The 21,634-nt window shown below is 45.4% G+C and overlaps 1 protein-coding gene across 1 annotated transcript; it reads right to left on the bottom strand.

Moving 5' to 3' along the window:
- Positions 1–1,231: 1,231 nt before the first annotated feature.
- Positions 1,232–21,130, bottom strand: LOC138666686 (geminin coiled-coil domain-containing protein 1-like). The gene is made up of 4 exons (XM_069754870.1): positions 21,086–21,130; positions 2,005–2,166; positions 1,522–1,568; positions 1,232–1,418 (listed from the first exon to the last, which is right to left on the bottom strand). Exons 1-4 carry the CDS (start codon positions 21,128–21,130, stop codon positions 1,232–1,234), a joined length of 441 nt encoding a protein of 146 aa, XP_069610971.1.
- Positions 21,131–21,634: the final 504 nt, after the last annotated feature.

The raw sequence follows: 21,634 nt of genomic DNA, 5'->3' as shown, positions 1-21,634 counted from the left end.
TCCATACCCTCTATATACCGTACCCGGTACATACCGCCCGGTATCCACCACAATCCATACACACCGTGCCCGGTATACACCACATCCCATACCATATATATACCGCACCTCATACACACCGTACCCTGTATATAACCCCCCTAACGCACAATATACATATCATGCACTGTATATACAACACGCCATACTGGACATACACACAATACACTACATACAGCGCACCTCATACAGAATACACACCGTACCCGGTATACACACCGAACCCGGTATATACCGCACCCCATACCCGTTACATACTGCACCCCATACACTCCATGCCCTTTATATACTGCACCCCATACACACCATACCCGGTACATACCGCACTATACCCTTTATATACTGCACCCTGTATATACTGCAACCTCATACAGACTGTACCTTGTATATAAACCGCACCTTATACACACCGTACCCATTACACACCGCACCCCATATTTACAGCGCCCCATACACACCGTACCCTGTACATACTGCACAATACCCTTCATACTGCACCCATTCACACCGTACCCTGCTGTATACACCTCACCCCATACATGTGCAGACCAAGAACTAAGTCAGTAGAACTGCACTGGCTTTAACTGCACTTAGAACAGAAATAAACTTAGCAAATACTATTTTTTCATGGAAAAAGTATAATACACATATACATTTACATGTAAACAAACAAAGCCTCCCCCCCCCCCCCCCCCATAGTAGTATACCAGCTCCCAGTCCAAAGGTTTTTAGACCGACTACCAGGATTGTGTGAAGCTTAAGGCTATGTGCACACGGTGCGGATTTTGCTGCGGATCCGCAGCAGTTTCTCATGAGTTTACAGTACAATGTAAACTTATGGGAAACCAAAAACGCTGTTCCCAAGCTGCAGAAAAAGCCGCGTGGAAACGCAGCGGATTATTTTCTGCAGCATGTCAATTCTTTGTGCGGAATCCGCAGCGGTTTTCCATCTGCTCCAATAGAAAAATGCAGATGGAAAACGGCAGCAGAATCTGCATTAAAAACCGCGATAAATCCGCTGTACAAACCGCAGCAGTTTTGCACTGCGGATTTATCAAATCCGCTGTGGAAAAATCTGCAGCTGATTTTTCTACGTGTGCACATCGCCTTAGTTCTGAGGAGATCTTAGTTCTTATGAGCAATTCAAGTGCAAAACTGTTCTGTAAACATCCAGGACCAGACATCCAGCGGACTAACCAGACTGTGTGGGCACCCATGTAAACCTCCATTCTCCTTCAGTGTCCCTCTGGACAAATGCTTGGCCATTAGAGAAGCTGTGGGTCTTCACATTGCAATGAGGGTTCAAGGATGTGGTGAAAGCAACGCCTGTTTTGTTTGGAGAGACCTCAGGAGTGTAGTAGATTGGAGATCCGAAGGGACTTAGGGTATGTTTCCATGTTCAGGCTTGCTTCAGGATTTGGTCAGGATTTCATGCAGGTAAAATCCTGACCAAATCTGCACCTGAGGTCACTGGCAGGTCACCTGCGGTGTTCTTGCATGTTTCGCTCATTGTACCGAAATGCTGCGTTCTGAAAAGACGCGCCGCATGTGCGTTTTCGCGGCTATGCCGCATGCGTTTTTTACTGCATAGTGGAGACTGGATTTCATTAAATCCCCCCCACTATGCTGTAACATCTGGACGCTGCGTTTTTGACGCTGCGGCTCAACGCAGCGTCAAAAACGCAGCGTTTCCTGAACATGGAAACCATACCCTTACAGGTTCACTGTTGGCAAGAGATATGGAGCTGGAGGTGAAAGGAGAGTAGTCTGCCATGCAAGGGGAGTCTTGGGTGCAGGAACCTCCAGCTTGGCCATGTATCGGGGTCCTGAGCACTGTGCTGTATCCAGAAGATGGGGAACCCTCTGCATTTTTCTACGGCAGGGCTGAATTGTTCCTCGCAGGCAGTGAAGTCGCTAAAAAGATTTCTTTTGGCCTTCTAAGGTTTCAGGAGTGTGGCTGCTAACTCTTCTCTTCCTCTTTAGAGAAGCTCCAAGACCACTTCTGGACAACAGTTTCTTGGTCTTTTTTTCCAAATATTTCACAAAAGTGGAGTTCAGGTATTGCTTCAACTTGTTCTCCTGTAACCTTGCCAGTTCCTCTTCCCTTTGGACTAAAGTATCCTGGAGCTGTTTGTAAACATCTGATTAGACAGCTGATCCCCCCAGAGGTAATCATCTTGAAGAGTGCACCCAACATACAGTGGGGCAAAAAAGTATTTAGTCAGTCAGCAATAGTGCAAGTTCCACCACTTAAAAAGATGAGAGGCGTCTGTAATTTACATCATAGGTAGACCTCAACCATGGGAGACAAACTGAGAAAAAAAAATCCAGAAAATCACATTGTCTGTTTTTTTAACATTTTTTTGCATATTATGGTGGAAAATAAGTATTTGGTCAGAAACAAAATTTCATCTCAATACTTTGTAATATATCCTTTGTTGGCAATGACAGAGGTCAAACGTTTTCTGTAAGTCTTCACAAGGTTGCCACACACTGTTGTTGGTATGTTGGCCCATTCCTCCATGCAGATCTCCTCTAGAGCAGTGATGTTTTTGGCTTTTCGCTTGGCAACACGGACTTTCAACTCCCTCCAAAGGTTTTCTATAGGGTTGAGATCTGGAGACTGGCTAGGCCACTCCAGGACCTTGAAATGCTTCTTACGAAGCCACTCCTTCGTTGCCCTGGCGGTGTGCTTTGGATCATTGTCATGTTGAAAGACCCAGCCACGTTTCATCTTCAATGCCCTTGCTGATGGAAGGAGGTTTGCACTCAAAATCTCACGATACATGGCCCCATTCATTCTTTCATGTACCCGGATCAGTCGTCCTGGCCCCTTTGCAGAGAAACAGCCCCAAAGCATGATGTTTCCACCACCATGCTTTACAGTAGGTATGGTGTTTGATGGATGCAACTCAGTATTCTTTTTCCTCCAAACACAACAAGTTGTGTTTCTACCAAACAGTTCCAGTTTGGTTTCATCAGACCATAGGACATTCTCCCAAAACTCCTCTGGATCATCCAAATGCTCTCTAGCAAACTTCAGACGGGCCCGGACATGTACTGGCTTAAGCAGTGGGACACGTCTGGCACTGCAGGATCTGAGTCCATGGTGGCGTAGTGTGTTACTTATGGTAGGTGTTATGACCTGGTGGTTAGGAGCACCCGGAATGACCTGATAGTTAAAACTCACACAGGACAAGCTCTGGGATGTGGGAGCTCTGCTGACCGCAATCCCTAATCCTATCACACACACTAGAAATAGCCGTGGAGCGCTCCTGACGCTCCCTAGGCACCTCGTCACAGCCTAAGAGCTAGCTAGCCCTAGAGATAGAAAATAAAGCCTACCTTGCCTCAGAGAAATTCCCCAAAGGAAAAGGCAGCCCCCCACATATATTGACTGTGAGTAAAGATGAAAGTCACAAACGCAGAAATGAAACAGGTTTCAGCAAAGGGAGGCCAGACTTACTTAGTAGACAGAGGATAGGAAAGGTAGCTTTGCTATCAGCACAAAAACTACAAAAGACCACGCAGAGTGTGCAAAAAAGACCTCCGCACCGACTAACGGTGCGGAGATGCCACTCTGCATCCCAGAGCTTCCAGCTAGCAAGACAAAATCATGATATCCAGCTGGACAAGAAAACAATGAACGAATTAGATCCTATCAGGAACTTAGCTTCTGCTGGAGTAGACAGGTCACCATAAAGATCCAAGAGCGAACAGAACCAATGCAGAAACATTGACAGCTGGCATGGAGTAACGATCTAAGTGGAGTTAAATAGAGCAGCCAACCAAAGGATAAATCACGTCACCTGTGTAAGGAACCTCAGAAGCAGCAGCTCCACTCACAGCCACCAGAGGGAACCTACGGACAGAACTCACCGAAGTACCATTCACGACCACAGGAGGGAGCTCGACAACAGAATTCACAACAGTACCCCCCCCTTGAGGAGGGGTCACCGAACCCTCACCAGAGCCCCCAGGCCGATCAGGATGAGCCAAATGAAAGGCACGAACTAAATCGGCAGCATGAACATCAGAGGCAAAAACCCAGGAATTATCTTCCTGACCATAACCCTTCCACTTGACCAGGTACTGGAGTTTCCGTCTTGAAACACGAGAATCCAAAATCTTCTCCACCACATACTCCAACTCCCCCTCGACCAACACCGGGGCAGGAGGAACAACGGAGGGAACCATAGGCGCCACGTATCTCCGCAACAACGACCTATGGAACACATTATGGATGGCAAAAGAAGCTGGAAGGTCCAAACGAAATGACACAGGATTAAGAACTTCAGAAATCTTAAATGGCCCAATGAAACGAGGCTTAAACTTAGGAGAGGAAACCTTCATAGGAACATGACGAGATGACAACCAAACCAAATCCCCAACCCGAAGTCGGGGACCAACACAGCGCCGGCGGTTAGCGAAACATTGAGCCTTCTCCTGGGACAATGTCAAATTGTCCACCACATGAGTCCAAATCTGCTGCAACCTGTCCACCACAGTATCCACATCAGGACAGTCCGAAGGCTCAACCTGCCCTGAAGAGAAACGAGGATGGAAACCAGAATTGCAGAAAAAAGGAGAAACCAAAGTAGCCGAGCTGGCCCGATTATTAAGGGCAAACTCAGCCAAAGGCAAGAAGGACACCCAATCATCCTGATCAGCAGAAACAAAGCATCTCAGAAATGTTTCCAAAGTCTGATTAGTTCGTTCGGTTTGGCCATTAGTCTGAGGATGGAAAGCCGAAGAAAAAGACAAATCAATGCCCATCTTAGCACAAAAGGACCGCCAAAACCTTGAAACAAACTGGGAACCTCTGTCCGAGACGATGTTCTCCGGAATGCCATGCAAACGAACCACATGCTGGAAAAACAATGGCACCAAATCAGAGGAGGAAGGCAATTTAGACAAGGGTACCAAATGGACCATCTTAGAGAAGCGATCACAAACCACCTTTGAGAAACAGGGAGATCAGAAATAAAATCCATGGAAATAGGCATCCAGAGCCTCTTCGGGACCGGCAAGGGCAAAAGCAACCCACTGGCACGAGAACAGCAGGGCTTAGCCCGAGCACAAGTCCCACAGGACTGCACAAAAGAACGCACATCCCGTGACAAAGAAGGCCACCAAAAGGATCTAGCCACCAAATCTCTGGTACAAAAGATTCCAGGACAATGAACAATGAACCTCAGAGATAACTCTACTAGTCCATCTATCAGCGACAAACAGTTTCTCCGTTGGACAAAGGTCAGGTCTATCAGCCTGAAACTTCTGCAACACACGCCGCAAATCAGGGGAGATGGCAGACAAAATTACCCCCTCTTTAAGAATACCCGCCGGCTCCGGAACACCCGGAGAGTCAGGCACAAAACTCCTTGACAGGGCATCAGCCTTCACATTCTTAGATCCCGGAAGGTATGAAACCACAAAATCAAAACGGGAGAAAAAGAGCGACCATCGAGCCTGTCTAGGATTCAACCGTTTGGCAGACTCGAGATAAGTCAAATTCTTGTGATCCGTCAAGACCACCACGCGATGTTTAGCTCCTTCAAGCCAATGTCGCCACTCCTCGAATGCCCACTTCATGGCCAACAACTCTCGATTGCCAACATCATAATTGCGCTCAGCAGGCGAGAATTTTCTAGAAAAGAAGGCATATGGTTTCATCACCGAGCCATCAGAACTTCTTTGCGACAAAACAGCCCCTGCTCCAATCTCAGAAGCATCAACCTCGACCTGAAACGGGAGCGAAACATCTGGCTGGCACAGCACAGGGGCAGAAGAAAAACGACGCTTCAACTCCTGAAAAGCCTCAACAGCCGCAGAGGACCAATTGACCACATCAGCACCTTTCTTGGTCAAATCAGTCAACGGTTTAGCAATACTAGAAAAATTAGCGATGAAGCGACGGTAAAAATTAGCAAAGCCCAGGAACTTCTGTAGGCTCTTCACAGATGTCGGCTGAGTCCAATCATAAATGGGCTGAACTTTAACAGGGTCCATCTTGATAGTAGAAGGGGAAAAAATGAAACCCAAAAATGAAACCTTCTGAACTCCAAAGAGACACTTAGACCCCTTCACAAACAAAGAATTCGCACGAAGGACCTGGAACACCATTCTGACCTGCTTCATATGAGACTCCCAATCATCCGAAAAGACCAAAATGTCATCAAAATATACAATCATGAATCTATCCAGGTACTCTCGGAAGATGTCATGCATAAAGGACTGAAACACAGATGGAGCATTAGAAAGCCCGAATGGCATAACCAGGTACTTAAAATGGCCCTCGGGCGTATTAAATGCTGTTTTCCATTCATCGCCCTGTTTAATTCGCACAAGATTATACGCCCCTCGAAGATCTATCTTGGTGAACCAACTAGCCCCCTTAATCCGAGCAAACAAATCAGACATCAGCGGCAAAGGATACTGAAATTTGACTGTGATCTTATTAAGAAGGCGGTAATCAATACAAGGTCTTAAAGAGCCATCCTTCTTGGCCACAAAAAAGAACCCTGCTCCCAATGGTGACGACGACGGGCGAATATGACCCTTCTCCAAGGATTCCTTTATATAACTCCACATAGCAGCGTGCTCTGGCACAGATAAATTAAACAGTCGGCCCTTAGGAAACTTACTACCGGGAATCAAATTAATAGCACAGTCGCAATCCCCATGAGGAGGTAGGGCACCGGATTTGGGCTCCTCAAATACATCCCGGTAATCTGATAAAAACTCAGGGACTTCAGAAGAAGTGGAAGGCGAAATTGACAACAATGGAACATCACCATGTACCCCTTGACAACCCCAGCCGGACACAGACATAGATTTCCAATCCAATACTGGATTATGGACCTGTAGCCATGGCAACCCCAAAACGACCACATCATGCAGATTATGCAACACCAAAAAGCGAATATCCTCCTGATGTGCAGGAGCCATGCACATGGTCAATTGCGTCCAGTATTGAGGTTTATTCTTGGCCAAAGGCGTAGCATCAATAACTCTCAATTGAATAGGATACTGCAAGGGCTCCAAGGAAAAACCACAGCGTCTGGCAAACTCCAGTCCATCAAATTCAGGGCAGCGCCTGAATCCACAAATGCCATAACAGAATAGGACGATAGAGAGCAAATCAGAGTAACGGACAAAAGAAATTTAGACTGTACCGTACCAATGGTGGCAGACCTAGCGAACCGCTTAGTGCGCTTAGGACAATCGGAGATAGCATGAGTGGATTCACCACAGTAAAAACACAGCCCATTCCGACGTCTGTATTCTTACCGTTCAGCTCTGGTCAAAGTCCTATCACACTGCATAGGCTCAGGCCTATTCTCAGAGAACACCGCCAAATGGTGCACAGCTTTGCGCTCACGCAAGCGCTGATAGATCTGAATGGCCAAGGACATAGACTCATTCAGACCAGCAGGCGTGGGAAATCCCACCATGACATCCTTAAGGGCTTCAGAAAGACCCTTTCTGAAAATTGCCGCCAGGGCACATTCATTCCACTGAGTAAGCACAGACCACTTTCTAAACTTCTGACAGTACACCTCCGCTTCATCCTGACCCTGACACAATGCCAGCAAGATTTTCTCTGCCTGATCCACGGAATTTGGTTCATCATAAAGCAATCCAAGCGCCAGAAAAAACGCATCCACATCACGCAATGCAGGATCTCCCGGCGCAAGGGAAAATGCCCAGTCTTGAGGGTCACCACGCAACAAAGAAATAATGATTTTTACTTGTTGAGCGGGGTCACCAGAGGAGCGGGGTTTCAAAGCTAGAAACAGTTTACAATTATTTTTGAAATTCAGAAACTTAGATCTATTCCCAGAAAACAAATCAGGAGTAGGAATTCTAGGCTCCAACATCGGATTCTGAACCACAAAATCTTGAATGTTTTGTACCCTTGCAGTGAGATGATCCACACAAGAGGACAGACCTTGAATGTCCATATCTACACCTGTGTCCTGAACCACCCAAAGGTTTAGGGGAAAAGAAAGACAAAACACAGTGCAAAGAAAAAAAAATGGTCTCAGAACTTCTCTTATCCCTCTATTGAGATGCATTAATACTTTGGGCCAGCTGTACTGTTATGACCTGGTGGTTAGGAGCACCCGGAATGACCTGATAGTTAAAACTCACACAGGACAAGCTCTGGGATGTGGGAGCTCTGCTGACCGCAATCCCTAATCCTATCACACACACTAGAAATAGCCGTGGAGCGCTCCTGACGCTCCCTAGGCGCCTCGTCACAGCCTAAGAGCTAGCTAGCCCTAGAGATAGAAAATAAAGCCTACCTTGCCTCAGAGAAATTCCCCAAAGGAAAAGGCAGCCCCCCACATATATTGACTGTGAGTAAAGATGAAAGTCACAAACGCAGAAATGAAACAGGTTTCAGCAAAGGGAGGCCAGACTTACTAAATAGACAGAGGATAGGAAAGGTAGCTTTGCGATCAGCACAAAAACTACAAAAGACCACGCAGAGTGTGCAAAAAAGACCTCCGCACTGATGCCACTCTGCATCCCAGAGCTTCCAGCTAGCAAGACAAAATCATGATATCCAGCTGGACAAGAAAACAATGAACGAATTAGATACTATCAGGAACTTAGCTTCTGCTGGAGTAGACAGGTCACCAGAAAGATCCAAGAGCGAACAGAACCAATGCAGAAACATTGACAGCTGGCATGGAGTAACAATCTAAGTGGAGTTAAATAGAGCAGCCAACCAATGGATAAACCACGTCACCTGTGTAAGGAACCTCAGAAGCAGCAGCTCCACTCACAGCCACCAGAGGGAACCTACGAACAGAACTCACCGAAGTACCATTCACGACCACAGGAGGGAGGTCGACAACAGAATTCACAACAGGTAGGCTTTGTTACATTGGTCCCAGCTCTCTGCAGTTCATTCACTAGGTCCCCCCGCGTGGTTCTGGGATTTTTGCTCACCGTTCTTGTGATCATTCTGACCCCACGGGGTGGGATTTTGCGTGGAGCCCCAGATCGAGGGAGATTATCAGTGGTCTTGTATGTCTTCCATTTTCTAATTATTGCTCCCACTGTTGATTTCTTCACTCCAAGCTGGTTGGCTATTGCAGATTCAGTCTTCCCAGCCTGGTGCAGGGCTACAATTTTGTTTCTGGTGTCCTTTGACAGCTCTTTGGTCTTCACCATAGTGGAGTTTGGAGTCAGACTGTTTGAGGGTGTGCACAGGTGTCTTTTTATACTGATAACAAGTTTAAACAGGTGCCATTACTACAGGTAATGAGTGGAGGAAAGAGGAGACTCTTAACCCCTTCACCCCCAGAGCTTTTTCCGCTTTTTCATTTTCGTTTTTTGCTCCCCTCCTTCCCAGAGCCATAACTTTTTTGTTTTTCCGTCAATATGGCCATGTGAGGGCTTATTTTTTGCGGGATGAGATGTACTTTTGAAAGATACCATTGATTTTACCATGCCATGTAACAGAAAACGGGAAAAAAATTCCAAGTGTGATGAAATTGCAAAAAAAGTGCAATCTCACACTTGTTTTTTGTTTGGCTTTTTTGCTAGGTTCACTAAATGCTAAAACTAACCTGCTATTATGATTCTCCAGGTCATTACGAGTTCATAGACACCAAACATGTCTAGGTTATTTTTTATCTAAGTGGTGAAAAAAAATTCCAAATTTTGGTAAAAAAAAAAAAATGCGCAATTTTCCGATACCCGTAGCGTCTCCAAATTTCGTGATCTGGGGTCAGGTGAGGGCTTATTTTTTGCGTGCCGAGCTGGCGTTTTTAATGATACCATTTTGGTGTAGATACGTTCTTTTGATCGCCCGTTATTGCATTTTAATGCAATGTCGCGGCGACCAAAAAAACGTTATTTTGGCGTTTTGATTTTTTTTCTCGCTACGTCATTTAGCGGTCAGGTTAATCCTTTGTTTTTATTGATATATCGGGCGATTCTGAACGCGGCGATACCAAATATGTGTATGTTTGATTTTTTTTTAATTGTTTTATTTTGATTGGGGCGAAAGGGGGGTGATTTGAACTTTTATATATTTTTTATTTTTTTTATATTTTTAATCACTTTTTTTTTTTTAATTTGGCATACTTCAATAGCCTCCATAGGAGGCTAGAAGCATGCATAACTCGATCGGCTCTGCTACATAGAGGTGAAGTACAGATCACCTCTATGTAGCAGAAATGCAAGGTTGCTTTGAACGCCGACCACAGGGTGGCGCTCAAAGCAATCGGCCATCAACAACCATAGAGGTCTCAAGGAGACCTCTGGTTGTTATGGCGATGCACTGCTGACCCCCGATCATGTGACGGGGGTCCGCAGTGCGAGCACTTCCGGCCGCGCGGCCGGGAGCGCTAGTTAAATGCCGCTGTCAGCGCTTGACGGCGGCATTTAACTAGTTAATGGGCGCGGGCGGATCGCGATTCCGCTCGCGCTCATTGCGCGCACATGTCAGCTGTACAAAACAGCTGACATGTCGCGGCTTTGAGGTGGGCTCACCGCCGGAGCCCACCTCAAAGCAGGGGATCTGCCAGCTGACGTACTATTCCGTCAGCTGGCAGAAAGGGGTTAAAGAAGAAGTTACAGGTCTGTGAGAGCCAGAAATCTTGATTGTTTGTTTCTGACCAAATACTTATTTTCCACCATAATATGCAAATAAAATGTTAAAAAAACAGACAATGTGAATTTCTGGATTTTTTTTTCTCAGTTTGTCTCCCATAGTTGAGGTCTACCTATGATGTAAATTACAGACGCCTCTCATCTTTTTAAGTGGTGGAACTTGCACTATTGCTGACTGACTAAATACTTTTTTGCCCCACTGTATGGCTGACAGTGGGATTATGGACCTTGGTTGCTTGATCTGTTGTCCAGGAGATTAGATAGGGTTGGGATTAGGGGTGTGTTGGGGTTAGGGTTGTGATTAGCGTTATGGTTAGGGGTGTGTTGGGGTTAGGGTTAGAGTTAGAATTGGGGGGTTTCCACTGTTTTGGTACATTAGGGGGTCTCCAAACGCGACCTGGCACCACCATTGATTCTAGCCAATTTTGTGTTCAAAAAGTCAAATGGTGCTCCCTCCCTTCTGAGCTCTGCCGTGCACCCAAACAGTGGTTTATCCCCACATATGGGACATCAGCGTACTCAGAACAAATTGGACAACAACTTTTGGGGTCCAATGTTTTCCTGTTACCCTTGTGAAAGTAAAAATTTGGGGGTGAAAAGATAATTTTGTGGAAAAAATATGATTTTTTTATTTTCAAAAAAATCTAAATATTTAATAAATAACATTACCCACATGTCTACTTTACATCAGCACAATTTTGGAAACAAATTTTTTTTTTCCTAGGAAGTTATAAGGGTTAAAATTTGACCAGCGATTTCTCATTTTTACAACATAATTTACAAAAACATTTTTTTTAGGGACCACCTAAATACCCAAAAGTGACACCACTCTAAAAACTGCACCCCTCAAGGTGCTCAAAACCACATTTAAGAAGTTTATTAACCCTTCAGGTGCTTCACAGCAGGCTAAGCAACATGGAAGGAAAAAATTAACATTTCACTCTTTAGTCACAAAAGTGATCTTTTAGCAACAATTTTTTTATTTTCCCAAGGGTAAAAGGAGAAACTGGAAACTGAAAGTTATTTGTCCTGAGTACGCAGATACCCCATAGGTGGGGGGGAACCACTGTTTGGACGCACGACAGGGCTCGGAAGGGAAGGAGTGACATTTGATTTTTTGAATGAAAAATTGTCTCCAATCTTTAGCGGACACCATGTCGCGGTTGGAGAGTCCCTGTGTGCCTAAATATTGGAGCTCCCCCACAACTGACCCCATTTTGGAAACTAGACCCCCTCCCCCCAAGGAATTTATCTAGATGCATAGTGAGCACTTTGAACCCCCAGGTGCTTCACAAATTGATCCGTAAAAATGAAAACGTACTTTTTTTTTCTCAAAAAATTTCTTTTAGCCTCAATTTTTTCATTTTTACATGGGCAACAGGATAAAGTGGATCCTAAAATTTATTGGGCAATTTCTCCTGAGTACACCGATACCTCACATGTGGGGGTAAACCACTGTTTGGGCACACGGCAAGGCTCGGAAGGAAAGGAGCGCCATTTCACTTTGAATGAAAAATTAGCTCCAATCGTTAGCAGACACCATGTCGCGTTTGGAGAGCTCCTGTGTGCCTAAACATTGGATCTCCCCCACAAGTGACCCCATTTTGGAAACTAGACCTCCCAAGTAACTAATCTAGATGTGCGATGAGCACTTTGAACCCCCAAGTGCTTCACAGAAGTTTATAACGCAGAACCGTGAAAATAAAAAATCATCTTTCTTTCCTCAAAAATTAATTGTTTAGCCCGCAATATTTTACTTGTGAGTAATAGGAGAAATTGGACCCCAAAAGTTGTTGTCCAGTTTGTCCGGAGTACGCTGACACCCAATATGTGGGTGGGATGGGGGGACTGTTTGGGGACATGTTGGGGCTCGGAAGGGAAGTAGTGACGTTTTGGAATGCAAACTTTGATGGAATGGTCTGCGGGCGTCACGATGCGTTTGCAGAGCCCCTGATGTGCCTAAACAGTAGAACCCCCCAACAAATGACCCCATTTTGGAAACTAGACCTCCCAAGGAACTAATCTAAATGTGCAATGAGCACTTTGAACCCCCAAGGGCTTCACAGAAAATTATAACGCAGAGCCGTGAAAATAAAAAATCATTTTTTTCCCCACAAAAATAAGGTTTTATCCCCCATTTTTTTATTTTCCCAAGGGAAACAGGAAAAATTAGACCCCCAAAGTTGTTGTGCAATTTTTCCTGAGTACGATTGTGCCCCATATGTTTGGGTAAACCACTGTTTGGGTGCACGTTGGGACTCGGAAGTGAGGGAGCACCATTTGACTTTTTGAACATAAGATTGGCTGGAATCAATGGTGGCACCATGTCGCGCTTGGAGACCCCTGATGTGCCAAAACAGTGGAAACCCCTCAATTCTAACTCCAACACTAACTCCAACACACCCCTAACCCTAATCCCAACTCTAGCCATAACCCTAATGACAACCCTAACCCCAACACACCCCTAACCCTAATCCCAACTCTAGCCATAACCCTAATCACAACCCTAACCCTAATCCCAACTCTAGCCATAACCCTAACCACATCCCTAACCCCAACACACCCGTAATCCTAATCCCAACCCTAAACTTAACCCCAACACACCCATAACCCTAATCTTAACCCTATTTCCAACCCTAACTCTAAGGCTATGTGCCCACGTTGCGGATTCGTGTGAGGATTTTTCTGCCCAGTTTTAGAAAAATCTGCAGGTAAAACACAGCGCGTTTTACCTGCGGATTTACTGCGGATTTCCAGTGTTTTTTTGTGCGGATATCACCTGCGGAATCCTATTGAGGAACAGGTTTAAAATGCTGTGGAATCCGCACAAAGAATTGACATGCTGTGGAAAATACAACACAGCGTTTCCGCCGATTTGATTTTCCATAGGTTTACATGGTACTGTAAACGTGATGGAAAACTGCTACGAATCCGCAGGAGCCAATCCGCTACGGATCCGCAGCCAAATCCGCACCGTGTGCACATAGCCTAATTCTAACTCTAATTGTAACCCTAACTGCAACCTTAACCCTAATTCTACCCTTAATTGCAACCCTAATTCTACCCCTAACCCTAATTGCAACCCTAAGCCTAATTCTACCCCTAACCCTACCCCTAATTGCAACCCTAACTCTAGTTCTAACCCTAACTCTAGTTCTAACCCTAAGCCCTGTTTTATCCCTAACCCTAGTTCTAACCCCAACCCTAGTTCTAACCCTAACCCTAGTGGAAAAATAAAAGTAAATATATGTTCTTTATTTTATTATGTTCCCTATCTATGGGGGTGATAAATGGGGGGTTTATTTTTTTTTAAATTTTGATCGCTGTGATAGGTTCTATCACTCTTAAGTACCCCCCTCCCCTGCAGGTCGGGTGAAATTACAGTTAACCCTTTCACCTGACTTGCAGGAGCGCGATCCGACCATGACGCATATGCTGTGTCACAGGTTGGATTGGCACAGGTTTTCATGACGCATACGCTGCGTCAAAGCTCAGGGAGGGGTTAAATGATTCAGAAATACACTCTATACATTGTTAATGTGGTAAATGACTATTTTAGCTGCAAATGTCTGGTTTGTATTGCAATATCTTCATAGGTGTATATATTTCCAACAACCATCACTTCAGTGTTCTTATGGTATTTTTTGTTTGCTAACTGTGCAAGAAGGCTAATGGATGGTTAGAATACCCTTGAAAACCCTTGTGCAAGTATGTTAGCACAGCTGAAAACAGTTTGGCTGATTAGAGAACCTATAAACCGGACCTTCCTTTGAGCTAGTTGAGAATCTGGAGCATTACATTTGTTGGTTCCATTAAACTCTCAAAATGGCCAGAAAAGTCGTAGTTACTCACTGATAACGGTGTTTCTCGGAGCCCATGACAGCACTACGGAGAGAGGGGATCCGCCCTTCAGGGACAGGAAACCTACAGATAAAAGGGCGGTACCTCTCCCTCGCATCAGTTGGTTTACAGAGCATCGGAGGACCTCCAGGTTAGTTTACAACAGAGAAAAAATCATATTACAACATTTCTTAATAGAGGAACCCCGTGCCTATACTCATACTATATACACTATATAAATTATATGTAATTAAAGGTGCTCACCGCACTCGTGATGGGAGGGAATAAGCGAGTGCTGTCATGGGCTCCGAGAAACACCGTTATCGGTGAGTAACTACGACTTTCTCGGTCTCCCATGACAGCACTACGGAGAGAATTGCAGAGACTAAGCTTAGGGAGGGACCACCGCCTCGAGAACCCTTCGTCCGAAGGTTAAGTCAGACACAGAGGCTAGATTTAATCTATAGTGTCTAAAAAGGTCGATGGTGATGACCAGGTGGCCGCTTTACAGATTTGCTCTATTGATACCTCTGACCTCTCAGCCCATGAGGTAGCTACTGCTCTTGTGGAATGTGCTCTTATACCATCTGGGATCTCATTCCCCGAGGATGAATATGCCAAGACTATCGCCTCCTTTATCCACCTCGCCAAAGTACCCTTGGATGCCCGAAATCCTTTTCTGGGACCCTGGAAACAGACAAACAGAGAGCCTTCCTTCCTATACTCTCTGGTGGAATCTAAGTATTGGATTAGGCACCTTCTGACGTCTAGATTATGGAAGTTCTGCTCTTTCTCATTTTTTGGATTTGGACAAAAGGACGGCAGGGATACTTCTTGTGACCTATGGAATTTTGATGCCACTTTTGGCAAATAGGCCGGGTCAGGTCTAAGAGTGACTCTATCATCTAATATTTTAGTGAAGGGTGGATTAGAGGATAAGGCTTGAATGTCACTTATTCTGCGTGCGGATGTTAACGCTACCAAGAGAATGGTTTTAAGTGATAAAGTTTTAATGGGAATCGTCTATATGGGTTCGAATGGAGGACCCGTTAACGCCGAGAGGACTAAATTTAAGTCCCATGAGGGCACTTTTTGAGAAATTAAGGGCTTTGATCTTGTCACCGCCTTAACAAATCTGATTATCCATGGGTTGGCCGCAATATTATGATTATAGAGTGCTCCTAGAGCTGCTATTTGTACTTTAAGAGTACTAACCGACAACCCCTGTTCCAGACCTTTTTGTAGGAACTCAAGTATTTTAGGAATTGAGGGCCCATCTTGGACTTTTACTTTGGAGACGGACAGAAATTTTTTCCATGTTTTCCCATATATTCTAGTAGTGATGGGTTTTCTACTTTTTAACAACGTGGTGACTAAGTTGTCTGAGAAACCCCTTTCTTTTAATAGTCCCCGTTCAAAAACCAGGCTGTCAAATGTAAGTTCGATTCCTGTGGGTGGAAGATCGGCCCTTGATGTAGAAGGTCTGGTATATTCGGTAGGACCCATGGGTCCGAGACCGATAGCATCCTCAGCCAGGAGAACCACGTCCTTTTTGGCCAGAACTGGGCTATGAGGATCATTTTCGCTTTGTCCTCTCTGACTTTCCGAATGACTGCCGGGATCAGAATAGTTGGAGGAAAAGCATAAGTCAATTTTTGAGTCCACGGAATCATAAAGGCATCTAGAGCCTGTGGATTCCCTACCGGGTTCAGTGAGCAGAATTTGTTCACCTTTTTGTTTTTGTAATTGGCGAATAGATCTATTGTCGGTGCTCCCCACATTTTTGTGATCTGATCGTAGATGGATTGGTTTAGGGACCACTCGCCTTGTTTTAACAGAGATCGACTCAGGTAATCTGCTCTCTCGTTGTTTGAACCCTGAATGTGTAGCGCAGAGAGGGATAGTAGATTTTCTTCCGCAAGGTTGAAAATTTTGGCTGAAGAACTCATGAGTGCCCGAGACCTTGTTCCTCCCTGGTGGTTTATATACGCTACAGTCACTTTGTTGTCCGAAAAGATTCGGACATGATGTCCCTGAATATAGGTCAGAAAAGAAAGAAGAGCCTGAAGCACTGCCCAAAGTTCTTTTTGGTTTGAGGATGCTGATAGTTCCTGAACTAACCAGGTTCCCTGAGCAACTCTGTCCGCCATGTGAGCCCCCCACCCTGTGGGACTCGCATCGGTTGTTATTACCCGGGATATTTGTGTCACCCAAGGAACTCCCTTTGATAAGTTTTGGCTTTCCGCCCACCAACGAAGGGAATGAATAACTGAGGAATTCAGGGTGATTCGACTTTCCAAGTTGTCTTTTAATATTGACTGCCATTCGAGTACGTGCCACTGAAGTTCTCTTGTGTGGAACTGTGCGAAGGGTATCGCTGGTAGGCATGAGGACAGAGAGCCTAGTAGCGACATTGCTCTCCTTAGAGTCATGGAAGGATGGAGAAAAGTTCGCGCTATCATGGCTAATATGTTGTTTTTTGGGGTTTGGAAGTCGGCATTCTTGGACTCGGGAGTCTAATGTCAGACCTAGGAACTCCTGTACTTGACAGGGTTCCAACTTTGATTTTTTTAAGTTTATGAGCCACCCCAAGTCCGTCAAAATAGTCATTACCCGGTCCCTCTGTTCTTTGCAATTTTGAGCCGAGTTGCTTACGATGAGAAAGTCGCCTAGGTAAGGGACTATTAATATATTTTGTTCCCTTATGTGGGCCATCATTTCTGCTATTATTTTTGTGAATATTCGGGGAGCTATAGAGATTCCGAACGGAAGAGCTCTGTACTGGAAAAATCTTAATTGTCCTTTTATGGGAACTGCCAATCTTAGGAATTTTTGAGATTGATTGTGGATGGGCACATGATAATATGCATCGGTTAGGTCTATCACGACCATGTAGCAATTCGGAAACAGGATTTTTATAGTGGACTTTATTGTTTCCATTTTGAATTTGTAATTTTTTACGTATTTGTTCAGGTTTTTTAGATTTATAAAACCTTCTCCTACTTCCTGAGGGGGGATTTCTTGAATCACAGATTTTCGCAGTAGGGAAATAATTTCTTTCTCTAAAGCTGCTTGTTCTGCCACCGAGGATCTTATTTTCGTTTCTATGTACTTCCGGGGAGGAAAAGAAATAAAATCTATTTTTAGACCGTACTGTATGATGTTTAGAATCCAGGTGTTGTTGGATATTTTCTTCCAGGCGGGAAGGAATGATGTGAGTCTTCCCCCCACCGTAGGCAAAATGTCATTTGGAGGGTTTTTTGTCTCGGGAGGTATTGCCAAAGAGGTAACCGCTATCCCTTCTCCTGCCTTCTTCCCATTTATTCTGCTCCCTGGGAGGTCTACGGCGGAAAAATCTCCGATTCCGAAAGGACTGCCTGAATGGGGCTGGGCCCAAATTTGGAAACCCATTCTTTTTGTCTCCTGCTTTTTGGAGGATGTCATCCAGGGTCTCTCCAAACAGAAAATTTCCTTCACATGGAATAGAACATAGCTTTAGCTTTGTCTGGAGATCTCCAGGCCAGCTTTTGAGCCATAAGGTTCTTCTGGCTGCGTTGGAGAGAGCAGCGGCCTTAGATGTTAACCGTACGGAGTCTGCCGAGGAGTCCGCCAGGAATGCTGCTGCTGCTCTAATTGCAGGGATAGAATCCAGTAATTTATTCCTGGGTAGCCCGTCTCTAATTTGACTCTCTAATTGATCAATCCACACCATCAGAGATCTGGAGGTGCAGGTAGCCGCAACAGTAGGCCTCAAGCTACCCCCAGCCGATTCCCATGCCCCTTTAAGAAATGTGTCTGCTTTCTTATCTAAAGGGTCTCTGAGGGTACCCATGTCCTCGAACGGGAGCGCAAATTTTTTCGAGGTTTTTGCCACCGCTACATCCAACTTTGGTGCCTTATCCCAGGAAGTGGATGCGTCATCTTCGAAGGGATACTTCCTTTTAAGCGAGGGCACCGAAGAGTTTCTCCTATCTGGTTTCTCCCATTCTTTTTTAATTAGGGATTGGACATTGGGATTCAGAGGAAAGGTTTTCCGTTTTTTTTTTGTCCCAAGCCACCAAACATTACGTCTTGGGCCGTTTTGTCAGGTTTAGGTTCCTCCACCCCCATAGTAGCCCTAACGGCTCTCACTAAGGTATCCACTTCCTCGAGTGGAAAACAATGTCGGCCTGAATCTTCCTCAGAGGAGGATAGGGAGGAGTCAGAATCGTCCGAATCTGCGTCTTCAGATGAGGATCGGACAGAGTGGGATTGTACTGTTTCCTTTACTTTATCTTTTCCTTTTTTGGAGGAAGATACAGCATTCTGAACCTCAGATCTAATGATATTTTTTAGCTCGGATGCAAAGTCGGGAGTCTCCTCACATAGCACACGCTGGATACATGATTTACAAAGCTTTTTGTCCCAGGCTACTGGTAAAGCTTTGTCACAGATGGGGCAGGATTTGTTTTTTCTTTTCTCCAACTTCTTCTTTCCCTATTAAGGGAGAAGAGGGAGCCCCATTATAATATACACATTCACGAAGATCACTCACCATTCGGACGTGCAGGCAGGTACCGGTTCTGGAGGGGGCCCTGGGTCTGGAAGGGAAGGTTCCCGAGGAAGTGAATTAGTCTTCGCAGCAGACCTGCTGCGCTGTGTAGAACGACTGCTAGACCCACTCCTGGCGCTCTTAGGGTCTGTTTTCTTATGGTGCTGCTGCCTCGGCTGCAGCTCCTGTGGATCGCTGTCTTCCATGATTTACAGGGAGATGGTGCGACAACTATGTGTGCACCATCTCCCTATTTGTATTTGGCACCACCTCCGGCGTTCCCCGCACTTCCGGTCCTGCGTCACATCCTCCAGGGAGAAAAGAGGCTACCGCGCATGCGCGCGGCGATGACCCGGAAGTCCTGCCGCATTTCTGGAGCGGCGGCCATCTTAGTACACCCGGAGCGTGCGCTTATCGGCACAGGAGCTCCGGGTGATCCAGCGCCCCTTCTTCACGTCGGAATCGGCGGCGTTCTCCCTCCGCCCACCCTGAAGAACCCCTCGGTTCCAGCGGTGGCGGCTTCGGGAGCCGGACAAGCCGCGGCAGGAGCCTCCTCGCTGCCGGAACTCGACCGCCCGGTCCATCGGTCTTCCTAACAGGTACCACCGAAAAGAGGTTCCTGTTCAGGGACAGGAAACCAACTGATGCGAGGGAGAGGTACCGCCCTTTTATCTGTAGGTTTCCTGTCCCTGAAGGGCGGATCCCCTCTCTCCGTAGTGCTGTCATGGGAGACCGAGAAAAAGGAACTTTCATGTGAAACTCGAAAGTCTATTCTTGTTCTTAGAATTGAAGGCTATTCCATGCGAGAAATTGCCAAGAAACTGAAGATTTCCTACGACGGTGTGTACTACTCCCTTCAGAGGAGAGCACAAACAGGCTCTAACCAGAGTAGAAAGAGAAGTGGTAGGCCCCGCTGCACAGCTGATCAACAAGTGAAGGACATTAGAGTCTGTAGTTTGAGAAATCAACGCCTCACAGGTCCTCAACTGGCAGCTTTATTAAATAGTGCACGCAAAACGCCAGTGTCAATGTCTACAGTGAAGAGGTGACTCCGGGATGCTGGCCTTCAGGGCAGAGTGGTAAAGAAAAAGCCATATCTGAGACTGGCTAATAAAAGGGAAGGATTAATATGGGCAAAAGAACACAGACATTGGACAGAGGAAGATTGGAAAAAAGTATTATGGACAGACGAATCCAAGTTTGAGGTGTTTGGATCACACAGAAGAACATTTGTGAGACGCAGAACAACTGAAAAGATGCTGAATGAGTGCCTGATGTCATCTGTCAAGCATGGTGGAGGTAAGGTGATGGTCTGGGGTTGCTTTGGTGCTGGTAATGTGGGAGTTGCACAAGGTAAAAGGGATTTTGAATAAGGAAGGCTATCACTCCATTTTGCAACGCCATGCCATACCCTGTGGACAGCGCTTGATTGGAGCCAATTTCATCCTACAACAGGACAATGACCCAAAGCACACCTCCAAATTATGCAAGAACTATTTAGGGAAGAAGCAGGCAGCTGGTATTCTATCTCTAATGGAGTGGCCAGCACAGTCACCAGATCTCAACCCCATTGAGCTGTTGTGGGAGCAGCTTGACCGTATGGTACACAAAAAGTGCCCATCAAGCCAAACCAACTTGTGGGAGGGGCTTCTGGAAGCATGGGGTGAAATTTCTCCAGATTATCTCAGCAAATTAACTGTTAGAATGCCAAAGGTCTGCAATGCTGTTATTGCTGCAAAGGGAGAATTCTTTGACGAAAGAAAGGTTCGAAGGAGAAATTTATTATTTCAAATAAAAATCTTTTTTCCGAACCTTGTCAATGTCTGGACTGGATTTTCAATTCATTTGGCAACTCATTTGATTAATAGAAGTATGAGTTTTTATGGAAAACACAAAATTGTCTGGGTGACCCTAAACTTTTGAACGGTAGTGTATACTTTATTTCAGCTTGGGAAACTCCAAAACAGCCACGGGTCCTCCAAGAAACCCTTGTCCATAAGCAGAACATGACTTCTGATGCCTCTTGCTTAAAAATCTACCTACCATTGTCAAAGTTCGCAGCTCTGATGCAGAATGATGCATCTCCATGGTTACAGATAGGAGGGAGGCTAAAAAAGGTAGGTAAGAGACTGAAGATGGTATGACTGCAAGATCAGACTACAGACTACTTGTAGTCTGTAACCATGGACACGAATGGCTTTGCACTGGAGCTGCAGAAAAAAACCTGCACCTTTTTTTTTATTTTTATTTTTTTAAATCAGGGATATCGGCAGTTTCCTTTTTCTTTACATGAATTGAAGCAGCATAAAAAATAAATATTGACAATGTGGAACAAATATTCTAACACCACCTATGATTGTTAGATGATTGTATGAGATACAAGATCACTGATTAACACTTTCCCACCGCCGCCAAATTTATTTTTAGCAATATCATTTGTTTCAGGGACTGAAACATTATTCGAGCATACTGAAGTCACTCGGTTAGCACTCGAGCATGCTCAATAACACCTTATCCCAGCACGTTCGCTCATCACTAGCCCGAAGCATGGGAAACATGTACAGGGAAAGGTGCTGCAGCCTGGGTGACCGG

This window comes from Ranitomeya imitator, chromosome 2 (genome assembly GCF_032444005.1).
Source record: "Ranitomeya imitator isolate aRanImi1 chromosome 2, aRanImi1.pri, whole genome shotgun sequence".
Lineage (NCBI taxonomy): Eukaryota > Metazoa > Chordata > Amphibia > Anura > Dendrobatidae > Ranitomeya > Ranitomeya imitator.
Note: the sequence above shows the minus strand (reverse complement) of the source record. Positions and strands in the feature narration are given on the sequence as shown.

Coding starts and splice junctions, on each gene's coding strand:
- LOC138666686 (XM_069754870.1), bottom strand. CDS start 21,130: ATGGAGATGCATCATTCTGCATCAGAGCTGCGAACTTTGACAATG. Junction 2,167..21,085: donor AGCTGCGAACTTTGACAATG/GTAGGTAGATTT, acceptor GTTTACAAACAG/CTCCAGGATACTTTAGTCCA. Junction 1,419..1,521: donor AACATGCAAGAACACCGCAG/GTGACCTGCCAG, acceptor ACATACCCTAAG/TCCCTTCGGATCTCCAATCT.